This window comes from Heteronotia binoei, chromosome 18 (genome assembly GCF_032191835.1).
Source record: "Heteronotia binoei isolate CCM8104 ecotype False Entrance Well chromosome 18, APGP_CSIRO_Hbin_v1, whole genome shotgun sequence".
In the NCBI taxonomy this organism is placed as follows: Eukaryota; Metazoa; Chordata; class Lepidosauria; order Squamata; family Gekkonidae; genus Heteronotia; species Heteronotia binoei.
This window is the reverse complement of record NC_083240.1, coordinates 25,874,772-25,887,720: the sequence shown is the minus strand read 5'-3', so window position 1 is coordinate 25,887,720 and position 12,949 is coordinate 25,874,772. Positions and strand designations below refer to the sequence as shown.

General features: G+C 49.5%; 1 protein-coding gene across 1 annotated transcript in view; it reads right to left on the bottom strand.

Moving 5' to 3' along the window:
• Positions 1-12,584, bottom strand: part of TMEM132E (transmembrane protein 132E) — a 201,714-nt gene extending 189,130 nt beyond the window's left edge. Inside the window, exon 1 of the mRNA XM_060259121.1 lies at positions 12,410-12,584. Within this exon, the coding sequence (XP_060115104.1) occupies positions 12,410-12,485 (76 nt within the window). The 5' untranslated portion in view covers positions 12,486-12,584. The remainder of the gene's footprint in view (positions 1-12,409) is intronic.
• Positions 12,585-12,949: the final 365 nt, after the last annotated feature.

Here is a 12,949-nt window from a genome sequence, read left to right as displayed (position 1 = left end):
CCAGTCACATTCTCTAACCTACCTCAAACAGTTGTGAGGATAAAACAGAGAGAACAAGATGAGGTGTTTGGGGTCTCCATTACAGAGAAAGGAAAAGGAAAGGCCCCCTGTGCAAGCACCAGTCATTTCCGACTCTGGGGTGATATTGCTTTCACAACGTTTTCACAGCAGACTTTTTACAGGGTGGTTTGCCATTGCCTTCCCCAGTCATCTACGCTTTCCCCCCAGAAAGCTGGGTACTCATTTTACCGACCTCAGAAGGCTGGAAGGCTGAGTCAACCTTGGGCCGACTATTGAATCCAGCTTCCGCTGGAATTGAACTCAGGTCGTGAGCAGAGAGTTCAGACCCACAATACTGCAGTACTGCTGCTTTACCACTCTGCGCCATGAGGCACAGGGAAAGGCAGGGTATAAATGAATTAAATAAATACAAATACATGGGCTATTTATACTTACTGCATCTATAACCCTCCCCACTATTCTCCTCTCCATTTTATCCTCACAATAACCCTGTGAGGTTAGACTGAGAGTGTTGACTGGCCCAAAGGTCAACCAACAAGCTTCCATGGCAGAGTGGGGATTTGAACCTACATCTCCCAGCCCTGACCTGGATAACCCAGGCAAGCCCATTCTCATCACATCTTGGAAGCTAAGCAGGGGTGACTCTGGCAAGTACTTAGATGAGAGACCTCCTTGGAATACCAGAGCTGGAAGCAGAAGCAGGCTTTATTCAGCAACCTCTGAGTATCTGCCAGACCCTTTTACTATGTATAGGAAGCGGGAGGGTTAAATAAAGGTAGCATTCAAAAATATTACAACCCCCTACACCATTCTGAAGTGGTATAGTCCAGCATTCTGCAACTCATTCTGCAGGACTCTTTACATTTTGCGACAGGGAGTTCCCCAGGTAGGGCTTCTGAAGACAATAACTGGTTAGGGAAATTGACAAAGCATTTGGGTTCCAACTTTGTCCCTCTCATCACAGACCAGAGGCTCAGGGTGGGGGGAAGACCAACGAATAAATAAGGAAGAAGAATTGAGTCAGTGAGGCACAATATTCATTGCTATCAAACAGTCACTTCCAAAGCGGCAGGAGAGGCTTAAAATGTCAAAAGCCATCCCCTAAACGTGTACAAAAACGGAAGGCGGAGAGCTAAATAGGAGCTTCAGACAGATTGCAGCTATTTATAGGGGACACAAAAGAATGAAGAAAGTTGAAATGCAATTATCAATCCCCTTTCCTGCACAGCCGTTGATCAATTCACAAGTCTGGAACGAGAGCATTAAAGCTTCGTTTCTGTCACAGGCACGCTAACTGCAGCCGAGGGGCTCAAAAGTTCTCCAGTTCCACCCAAGCTTTTCCATCTACAGCCAGACAAATACCTCAAAGCATGGTCACGAACTGGAAAGGTCTAGCAGATGGATATGGGGAGAGCAACAACGCAAAAAGATCATTCCCAGGCAGCTTGGACAAGAATCTCCTGGGCGCAAACTCCTTTTGAAAGGCCCTGGAGAAGAGGCAGGCTGCTGTCAACCCTCCAAACATCCTGTGTCAAGGAGTTCCACAGGTTTGTGTGTGCAGAACCCCCTTCCCTGCCTTCCACCTTCCATCTGCTGCATGCACATGTCCACCTAGGGTATCTTTTAAGCCATGTCAGAGAGGGCTGCGCTACTTGGGCTAAATCTGCCTGGCCTTCCTTACCTGTTATGATCAGCATTCCCTCTAAGCTGAGTTAGCGGGCGCTCACAGATTTTTAGCTTCCAGCTGATACATTTTTGTCTTAGCTCAGGAAGGATGACCCCAGAACACAATAATTTATGCACCAGCTCACAACTTTAATGCCAGTAGCTCACAAAGTAGAATTTTTGCTCACAAGACTCTGCAGCGTAGAGGGAACATTGGTCATGATGAAATCTTATTTTAATCTTATCTTAATCAATTATTCCATCTCTGGGCCTACTGTTGTATTGATATATATAAAATGCCCAACTGGAAACCACCGTCTGTGACATATATGTTGTTTGTTTTATGATTTTAGCTTGTAGTTTCTAATTGTTTTAATTTCTGTTGTTATCTGCCCTGAGCCCAGTTGTGGGAAAGGGCAGAGTACAAACTAACAAAAATAAATAAAATAAATAAACTTCTTCATATGCATCTAAGCTACTAATTTGCTCAGACATTCCCAGCATGAACAAAACCCTTGCACTCTCAGTGGAGCATCATTTGTTCCCCAGATAACAACCAAATTATTCAGGGGCTTGTAAGACTGTCAAGATTCAGAGGAAAGGAGGGCTGCCAGAATCTGATCCTTGCACTTCGTTGCCAACTTTCTAGAGGAGGGGTGGCCAAACTGTGGCTCAGGAGCCACATGTGGTTCTTTCACACATATTGTGCGGCTCTCAAAGGCCCCCACACACATCCTGTCAGCCAGCTTGGAGAAGGCATTTCTCTCTTTAAATCACTTCTCCAAGCCAAGCCAGCTGGAAGCTTAGAGAATGCTTTTAAAGTTAAAGTTGCTTTCTTTCCACCTTCACCTCCTTCCTCCCATTTTTTTCCTTCCTTCATGTCTTGCGGCTCTCAAACATCTGACATTTATTCAAATTTGGCCACCCCTGCATTGGGGTATCTACTGTGTAATCCTAATTGGAGTTAACACTCTTCTAAGCCCCCTAACATAGCAGGGCGCAGCTCTGCTTAGGATTCCACTGACATCACATCCAAGGCTAAGAGGAGGCATTGTGGCTCAGTGGTACAGCCTCTGCTTGCCGTGCAGAAGGTCCCAGGTTCAACCCCCAGCATCTCCAGTTAAAAGAGCTGGCAACGAGTGCTGTGAAAGACCTCTGCTTGGGAGACTGGAGAGCTACAGCCACTTGGAGTAGACAATACTGACCCTGATGGACCAAACTCTGGTTCAGTTTCCATCATCTTCATGTGTTCGTGTGAAAGGTGAGTGGAGAGCAGACGCATGACTCAAGAAGAAGACGATTGCAGATTTATACCCCGCCCTTCTCTCTGAATCAGAGACTCAGAGTGGCTTAAAATCTCCTATATCTTCCCCCCCACAACAGACATCCTGTGGGGTGGGTGGGGGAGAGGGCTTTCACAGCAGCTGCCCTTTCAAGGACAATTCCTATGAGAGCTATGGCTGACCCAAGGCCAAACAGCACCCCCAAAAAACAAGGAGTGCAGTCCCAAAATATTGCCTCCTGCCCAAACTTCACAGACATGAAAAGGAGCAGGGCAGACACAGTTGACTACTATTTGCCACTATGGGGCTGGCATGAGAGAAAGTGCCATGGGTTCTGTTGAGTGTGTTGACCACAAATGGCACCAAGAACACAGTGCCTCACCTCTCCAACCCGTGGAGCTGCTTCTGCAGGAATCTGCACATGTTTGCTTTTAGCTCATCCTACACACACACACACACACACACACACACTCCACCACCAATCCACCCCTCGAACATGAAAAAATAAGAGTTTAACAGGCTGTCAATCCAACCTCACAGAATGTGTAAACCAAGCAGTGCATCGATTCGGTTGACGCCTCCAGGCAAATGCTACAGAGCCGCAAAGAGACACAAGGATGGATGTCCCACCATCGAGGAAAACATTCCTCCTGCGCCTCACTGAAGAAAAGGTAAGCAGCCTGTGCTAAGAAGGTGGGGGATCCTACAGTCCCTCTACAATTAAAAGCATTTTGAGAAGGCTTCAAATGACTTGCAAAGGGGATCCTGGAAAGCTGTTTCACCCTCAAGTGCGAGGGTCTTTTGTTCTTCCCCAGGTCCCAATGCAATATAGGAAAGGAGACACAGATAAACAATCTCACCTAGAACTATATTTGTACTGTATGCTAATATAACCCAGTGGAGGAGGGGTTGTGGCTCAGTGGCAGAGCAGCTGCTTTGCATGCAGAAGGCCCCAGAAGAGCCAGTTCAGTGTAGTGGTTAAGCGTGCGGACTCTTATCTGGGAGAACCGGGTTTGATTCCCCACTCCTCCACTTGCAGCTACTGGAATGGCCTTGGGTCAGCCATAGCTCTGGCAGAGGTTGTCTTTGAAAGGGCAGCTGCTGTAAGAGCTCTATCAGCCCCACGTATCTCACAGGGGGGGAGGAAGATAAAGGAGATTGTGAGCTGCTCTGAGATTCAGAGTGGAGGGTGGGATACAAATCCAACATCTCCTTTTTCTTCAAACCCCAGCATCTCCAGAAGGATCAGGCAGGTGGGAATGTGAAGGGTCTTGACCCCCATTTTAGCCTTGAAACAACCTTGCATGGTGTAGGTTAGCATAAAGAGATTGTGGCAGATCCAAGATGAACAAATAAAGCTGCCGTATACTGAGTCAGAGTCTACGGCTCCGAATCGTGGGTTTTATACCGTCATCACCTGCGACTCCTCGAGCACTTTCATCAGCGCTGCCTTCGCACCATCCTCAACATCCACTGGAATGACTTTGTGACCAACACTGAAGTCCTCAAGTGGGCGGAGGTTACCAGTATCGAGGCACTGCTGCTGAAGACGCAGCTGCGCTGGGCAGGGCATATTTCTAGGATGGAAAACCACCGCCTTCCCAAGATTGCCCTGTATGACGAACTCTCCACCGGCCATCGAAATAGAGGGGCACCAAAGAAGAGGTACAAGGACTCCTTGAAGAAATCCCTTGGCACCTGTCGCATCAACCATCACCAGTGGTCTGACCTAGCCTCAGATCGCAAAGCATGGAGACACACCATCCACCAGGCTGTCTCTTCCTTTGAGAACGCACGCATAGCTGGTCTTGAGGACAAAAGGAGACTGAGGAAGAATCGCACTGCTACAGCACCAACCCTAAATCAGACTTTTCCCTGCAGCCACTGTGGCCGGACCTGCCTGTCCCGCATTGGTCTTGTCAGCCACCAGCGAGCCTGCAGCAGACGTGGACTATTGCACCCTTCTTAAATCTACGTTCGCGAAGCCAAGCCGAGAGAGATACTGAGTCAGATGATTGGACTATCACAGTTGGTATTGTCTGCTCTAACTGGCAGCACTCTCCGGAGACTCAGAATGAGACCTTTCACATTCCCTCCTACCTGATTCTTTTAACTGGAAATGATGGGGATTGAACCTGGGATCTTCTGCAGAGTAGCTGCTCTGCCACAAATAATTGAGCCAGTCCCTTGTCAAGCAGGTATCAGGAATGGAACTGGAATCTGAAATTCATTCCATCTATGACATAATGGCATCCGATCCTCTAATACGTACATGGAGCAGTAGCAAAACAAAACAGGCGTCCCAGGGCACCTCCAAGACCAACAGAATCTAGGCGAACAATCAAACTTTTGTGAGTCAGAACTCCTTTTATCAGATGTACCAGAGTGTTCAAACAGCAGGCAGAAGGATAAATAACAACAATTGCCATACGGCAGTGTGTACAGCATAGCCAGGAGAACCAAAGACTACCTGGCAGCCAGAAATTATAGCTCTATTAGTATTATGCACCACTAGGTGGCAAGCTAGACTTGTTTTTTAGGCAAGAGATGTTTCAGAGGTGGTTTGCTGTTGCCTGCCTCTGCATCATGCCCCTGGTCTTCCTTGGAGGTCCCCTTTCCAAATACTAGCCAAGGATGACCCTGATTAGTTTCTGAGATCTGATGAGATTGGGCTAGCCTGGGCCATCCAGGTCAGGGCTAGTAGGCAGAATAGAGCATAAATACATCTGCCCAACGGTAGGACACTCCTGTGCAGCTGATGAAGTGAGCTGTGACTCAAGGTCCTATTGGAACACATATTATTTGTCTTTAAGGTCCCACCGGGCTCCCATTTTATTGTGCTCCTTTCTTCCTTTTTACCTCTTTCACATTGGTTATAGTCTGCCTTTCTCACTCAGACTCAAGGCGGATTGCACAGAGTAAGTCAATACAATCGATGGGATGGGACCGTCAAGAAATGGTGTAATGAGATTAGGGTAGTAGAACAAACCAGAGGTGAAAAAACAGAACTGATGCAAAGTCTAAGTACTGAAATGACACTTTAAGCGATGCAAAATTCCATAGCAGGACCCTAATCTAAGCAAGCTACACACAGTCATACGGACCACATCATTTTTCTATGCAGGGCTTTTTTTTTTTAGATGGAATGCACAGGAACGCCGTCCCAGGTGTCTTGGCATCAGGGTGTGGCCTAATATGCAAATGAGTTCCTGCTGGGCTTTTTCTACCAAAAAAGGCCCTGTTTCTATGTAACTTTGTGAATCATTTAGTGCAGCGCAACTCTACAGACTGACACAGTTTCCCACTGGAAGCTGCAGGCAACGTGATGTTTTGTGACAACTGTTGCTTCAAGTCCGCTCCACGATTAGGGTGGACAAAAACAGAGGAAAGGAAAGCTGTTGTTACTGCAGCTGCATACAGAGAAAGAACCCGAGTTATTGAATTGTGCTCCTGTTTAAAATGACTTCTGCCTCCTCATTCAGAGGCTGGGCATTAAGGACACAACAGGTGAATCCTTCTGTTGCTCCCCCATACCACCACAGGGGTCATTTTGTGTCTCATTTATAACCTCCCTCCCAGCACAGATGAACACGTACAGGGGCTCAGCTGCATTCCCAACAGCTCCAGAGTCCTTGCACTTTCACGATAAACACAGTTGCGTATTTCATGGCACAGCAAAGGGCTGCGGGGAAGGCACACCTTGCATTCCTGGTAGGAGGATTCCTCCTTGGCTGTCCTCAGGTTCCAAAATGCACGTTCCCCACCTGAAGACACAAAGATCAAGTGGTGACTTGCAAACGAGAGGAAAAAATTTGATGGAAGCAATATCACAGGCTGGCGTCTTGTCTGCATTTAGGGTGGAATGAGATGTCAACACTTGGAGATGATACAGCCCTGCACATTGGGGGAAGGGATCTCTCCCTTATATGTATGAAAACTCCCTGCAAGTAAAAAACCAGGACAGCAAGTAGCAGATTGGGGCAGACCCTTTCACTGATGTGCTAACTTTTTAACTGAATGGAGTGTTTTACACGTTGTATGGGAAACGTTCAACAGTGACATCCCATACCTGCAATCTGAAGTGGTACAGTGCGTTCCGGTTTGTCAGGACTGTACCACCCCATTCTCCTACACACACCCTACCTTCCATCTGAAGTGGTGTGGTCCACTCTGCCATGTCAGGACTCTACCACCCTACAATACATTCTTCTACACAATCTGCAATCAAGTGGTACAGTGCATTCCAGTTTGTCAGGACTGTACCACCCTATTCTCCCACACACACCCCTACCTGCCATTTCAAATGCTCAGTCCACTCTGCCATATCAGGACTATACGACCCTATTCTTCTACACTACCTGCAACCTGAAGAGGTATCATCCATTCTAATCTACCACCTACCACCTCATTCACCAGGCACTTAGTTCCCCTTCTCAATGGTGAGTCATACCCAAGATAGGCAATACTCACACATGGTATTTTCCACTTGCCACTGCAAAAGCTAACAGTGCTGAAGACGCCACTGGAAGCTGGTTCTGCCCTCTCCATTCATCATGCAATGGTGCCCATGTCAAAATGTGGCTTCAGTCTGCAGATGAGAGGCAACCTGCAGAATTCTAAGCAGTGGCTTTTCTGACCACAAGTAGGAAAGGGACATGTTATTTATGGGTTTTGCTTTGTTTATAGTCTGCCTTTCCTTCTGGGACTCAAGGCGGATTGCAAAACTTAGAAACAATATCATAGGAAATGCATAAACAATGTTCAGTGTTCCCCTAGGATTTGAAACAATACCCACATGCGTAGCAAAACAGCACCTCAAGGAAGCAGTTGTAAGCATAACTTATAGGTGGACAACTAGCTCATTAAAAAAGGAGCTTCTTCCACAAGTGAGCTTTGAAAAACTCCCAGCAAACCAACATGCGTCTGCAGCCACGGGGCCTAGAACTCTCCAGCCTACCTTGTTCTGCCCACAGCACTTCTGAGCCATCCATCAATCCAGCACGACAGAAGAATCTTGGCCCCGCCCCTTCACTGCCACAACCCATCTCTCACAACAGAAAAGTGGAGCACCTTAAAGACTAACAGAATTTGTGCTGAGGTGCCCTGACTTGGATAGCCCAGGCAAGCCCGAGCTCATCAGATCTCGAAACCTAAGCAGGCCTTGGCAAGTACTTGGATGGGAGACTTCCTTGGAATACCAAGACCAGGAGGCTGAGGCAGGTTGTATCAAGCCACCTCTCTGAATGTCTTCCATGCCCTATTAGGAATGTCTTCCATGCCCTATCACTGGGAGTCACCATGACTTCCAGGCATACACACAAATGGAAAAAAATACTTTCTAAAACATTGTGGCTGGGAATGAGCTTTTGCTCACTTCTTCAGGTAGCTTGCAAGGGAAATCTGAAGACGAGCAGCAACTCGCTTCTAGCTCATACTCGGCTGCAAATATTACTCGTTTTGAAGGTGCTCCTGGACTCCTGGTCTTTTCTGCTGCTACAGACAGACAAACGCAGCCAACCATCTTGATCCATCTCTCACAGCACAACTGTTTACTGCATGAGGACTACAATTCTGAACCGCCGCACAAGTTCGATATAAGGGCACAATGGGCCCTTCTCTGGATGTTCTTACAAGTGCCCAGTGATGGTATATTCCACATAATCCCCACCAGGGCTTTTTTTTTGTAGCAGGAACTCCTTTGCATATTAGGCCACACACCCCTGATGCAGCCAATCCTCCAAGAGCTTACAGTAGGCTCTGTAATAAGACTCCCATAAGCTCTTGGATGATTGGCTACATAAGAGGGTTGTGGCCTAATATGCAAAGAAGAGTTCCTGCTACAAAAAAAAAAAAAAGCCCTGATCCCCACCACCACCAGTAGATTAGACCCAGCATCCAGTTTCCAACAGCAGCCTGCAACGTGCCACCAAGATGCTCGCAGGGGAAGTCATAAAAGCCCAAGTCTGCCCTGTTGATCGTTCTATGCTTCTGGCACTCTGAGATATACTGCCCCTGTACATGGAAGCACCATTGCACTATCACTGCGATACACAGACCCACTCTCCATAAATGTGTCTCAAGTGCTGTTGTCGTTTTTAAAGCCCAGAAAGCTCATGGCCACCACCGCATCCTTGAATTCCTAAAGCCAATCCCATATCGTGCAAAGCGCCCCCCCCCCCATAGCTGTGGCTGCTTTCCCTCGCCAGTGCCCTATTCCAGCTGGGCGAGAATCTTCACGATTTTTAACATGTTCAAAGGCTGCAATCCGGGGGACAATACAGATGATTCATTGGAAAAGCAGGAAGCAGACGTGGAGGAGGGCAGGAGGAGGGTTGGAAACGTTTTGGTTCTGACTCCCAGCACCCCAGATCTTCAAGCAATCTGAGGCAGAGACGTTGGACCAAGCCCCCCTGTTCCCTGTTCTCCACCAAGAGGCTGCAGCCAGCTCCGGACCCGTCATTCGGCCTTATTCGCCATCTGCTCACTGAGGGAGTGGGAGGGCCCGGGAAGAGGACCCAGATACTTGTAAACTTAACTGCAAAGAATGAGACGCAGCCATAAACCCTGGCACTTCTACCCGAAGCCTTTTAACGCTTCGTTGTGATATATTATTAATCGTTTTTATAATGCGATTCCATAGATTGCTGTCGCTCCTGGCTCCATTCCTGGGGTTGGCTGGGGAGTGGGGGGGGGGGAAGAGGGGCAGGCTGATTATTTCCACACACTGGTGGATTTGGAGAAGGCAGCTGTGAAAAATCTAACACACACACGCCAAAGCTGCAAAAAAGAAAAAAAAAAGCGAAGCTGTGGACACAGCACCAGAATTGCAGGGTTTCCAGAAAAGCAAAGTTTCACACCTTGCTCAGGTCAGTTCCGAAATCACACCCTGGCAAAGAAGAGGGGAGAGGTTCTCAGTTTGCAGAGCGAAGACAGAAGCCCACCTCCCTGGCAGACAGATTTGTCCCTTGGCAAATTGAGGCTTCTTGCCCATCCCAGCGTCCATCCGGACAGCATCCAAGTGTTCAGAAAAGAGATCGGCATACACGTCTCTTCTCCTTTGCGAGCAGCGTCTCCAGGTACCCAAACAAAAGCCCTCTCTGTCATCAACGTCCTCGCCCGCCCCCCCAGTAGCCCCCACCCACCCCAAGGAATGCATTCCAGCCGCCAGTTCTGCCTGCTCGCATTCCCCCCTCTCCTCAATACAAGGACAGACTTACCCAGTAGGAAAATATCGAAAGATGCAACCCCCCAAAAGAAAGATAGCGCTTCCTCAATGGGGGGCATTGTTTCCAAGTTGGCCCACAACCACTACCAGCGGCGTGCACGGTCTTTATTGCATATCCCTGCCTTTCAGATCCCTCTTTGCAAAAGAAAGACAGTCGCAAAGCAATTTGTTCCGCTGCTCGACACAGATTCTGGACCGAAACCGGTACCCCCAAAAGCCCCTTTTCCACACATGCTGGGAAACTGTCCGTGCCATCCAGGCCGTTGCTTTTCTCCCTCATCTGCCTCCCGCATGCCCCTCCTCACGTTAGTTTTCCCCAAAGGCCAGCTGGCAAAGAGGGCTGCCAGGGCCCAGCATCGCCCACGGGAGAAAAATCAGAGAATCTGTGCCTCTCGTGGATGCCTTGAATCGTGGGGCCGAGGTCTCTGGCGGCCGCTGAGCCTTTCTGCAGCCACGATTTGCAGGTGAAGGGGGTGACACGAGGTACCTTTGCTCAAAGAAAGAGGGTTGCTGTGGGGGAGGGGGGGGACAGAATTGTAACACGAAAGGGAAAACCCAGAACAAACGCTAGACGCCCACACACTCTCCAGGGGGCTCCCAGATGCTACCAAAGAGGCGCAATCCACAGTACAAATGCACTCAGCCATGCGCCAATCCAATCCCAGTTCAGCGCACGCTCAGAGTCTTACACCTGCAGCTCACTTTATCATGAGGGCTGACAGCCTCCCCAACCACTTGAAGTCATTGCCGAGATCTCTCTGGGCACGTGCAAAGTGCATTTCCCTCCGCAGGCCGCCACAGTTGCCCTGTTGTACCATCGTGGTATTATCATGGTGGCCTTTTCCAGACCCTTTGGGGCATATCGGACAATGATGATCTGAAACCAACAGGCAAAAGCTGTGATTGTGGGTCGAATTTTGTCTACAACAAGCGGGGCAGAAGGGGGACTCCCTTCCCACTCCCTTTCTCTTCCTTGTTTCATTCAGAGGGACTCTTTTCCATATTGGGGGGCTGAGCGAAAGGACCGGATGAGGCAACAGTGCTGTATCCGTGTCAGAGGCCAAGAAGGGGAGAACAAAACACGACTCTCCCTCCAGGGGAAACCAAAGCATTCTGAGGAAACCAGGGGATGGGGGGTGGGCTAAGGGGGTGGGAAGCCAGCTAGCCAAGAATTAATTTTGAAAACAGAGAGGTTCAGGAACAGAAAGATGCTTAGAGTGTGCACACCCCATTTGAGAGCTGCATCTCCCTGGCTCAAACTATGGGAGGCAGGGGGAGGTGCAATTAACCGGTGAGAAAAGGCACTCCGTTTATGCTCTGAGGCACCTATAACCAAAGGTAGAATAGAGCCCCGGAAAAATCAGTTCTGGAAGTAAGCCAGATCTCGACTGAAAACTGGCCTGAGTCACCTCAAAACCACATCTGCCAAGCCAGGGGTTACCGACAGGAGGAAAATCACTCTGCACACGCTCAATGTCCCAGCAAGCCCAACAAACCAAGCCTAAGATACTACGCACCTTCTCCTAGACGCTCTTTGCGTTGTCAGCTCGCATAGTAAACCTCAGCCCTTTCGCCAAAGGCGGATTTCAGTTTCCAGTTCTAAAATTAAGACTTGAGAATCAACAAAGGTGTACACAAGAAGCCATGCGGAGAAGAGCTGGGAGTGGGAAAGAGGAATGAATGAAGCCTCGGAGCCAGAGAGAGAGGCCTGAGGTTTAAGATCGAGCGAGGCCAACACCACCCGTTCATGCTCTCGGGATAACAGCTTAATTTCTAAAAAGACCTTCGTGTGATTTGGCACATCCACTAACCCCAAAGATCCATAGGAAGGGGAACTCTGCATATGTTTTGAGAATCTCTGCTCTTTTAGGCTTTATCCGTCAGTCCCACAAATATTCAGGCTTCAGTTAATATTTGGGGGGGGGGTGCTTTCTGATCATGCTCAGAGGCACGCTTGTTTTTTATTACCTAATTGGGGCCAGCTATGCTGCATATATACTTAAATGCCTCTCCTTCCACATTTCCAGCGCTAAACCCTGGCTCCTAACGCCACCCACCCACCCCCCGCAGGCTCTGACAAACCAAGCGGGATGCATTCTGCTCATGCTCAGACACCCTCTCGTCTACGTTATTGCTTCACCGCCTCCCAAACCTGCAGACGTCGCCATGAGCCCCCCTTCCTTCGTGCTGGGGGGGGGGGGGGGGAGAGACTTACCCTGGCTGATCAGCGCCCCGATGCAGCAGAGGAGAGCGGCGGGTCCGGATCGCGTCCTCTTCTCCGCCAAGGCCATGGCGGAATCCGGGGCGAGGCGCGCCGGCGACAACCGAATCCAAGCACGTGCGATCCGAAGCCGGAGCCAACCCAGGAGGTGGGGCGGGAGGCGAGGGCCACGGAGGGCGCAGCGGGAGGTGGGAAACGGGGGTCCCCCCGCCTGCTCCCGCGAGCCCTCCCCCCCCGGATTTCCCCCCGAGGAAGGCTCTCCGCGCCGCTTCCCCCCAGGCAAGAACAGCAAGCTCGGGCTCCGTGGTGGGGAAGGGGGAGGATCGAAGAAAAAAGGGGAAGGGAGGCAGAGCACACACCCCCCCCCAAAAAAAATAACCCGAAGGGAGGCACTTAGGACGGAGGTGGGGGGGGGGGAGGCAAAGATTAAGGCGGAAAAGATACCAAGGGGGTGCAAAGGGATGGAGGTGGGGGGTGCAAGGAAAAAAGGGGGCAGCGCGAGAGATCTTGATGCAAAGCCGCCCCCCCCAAAAA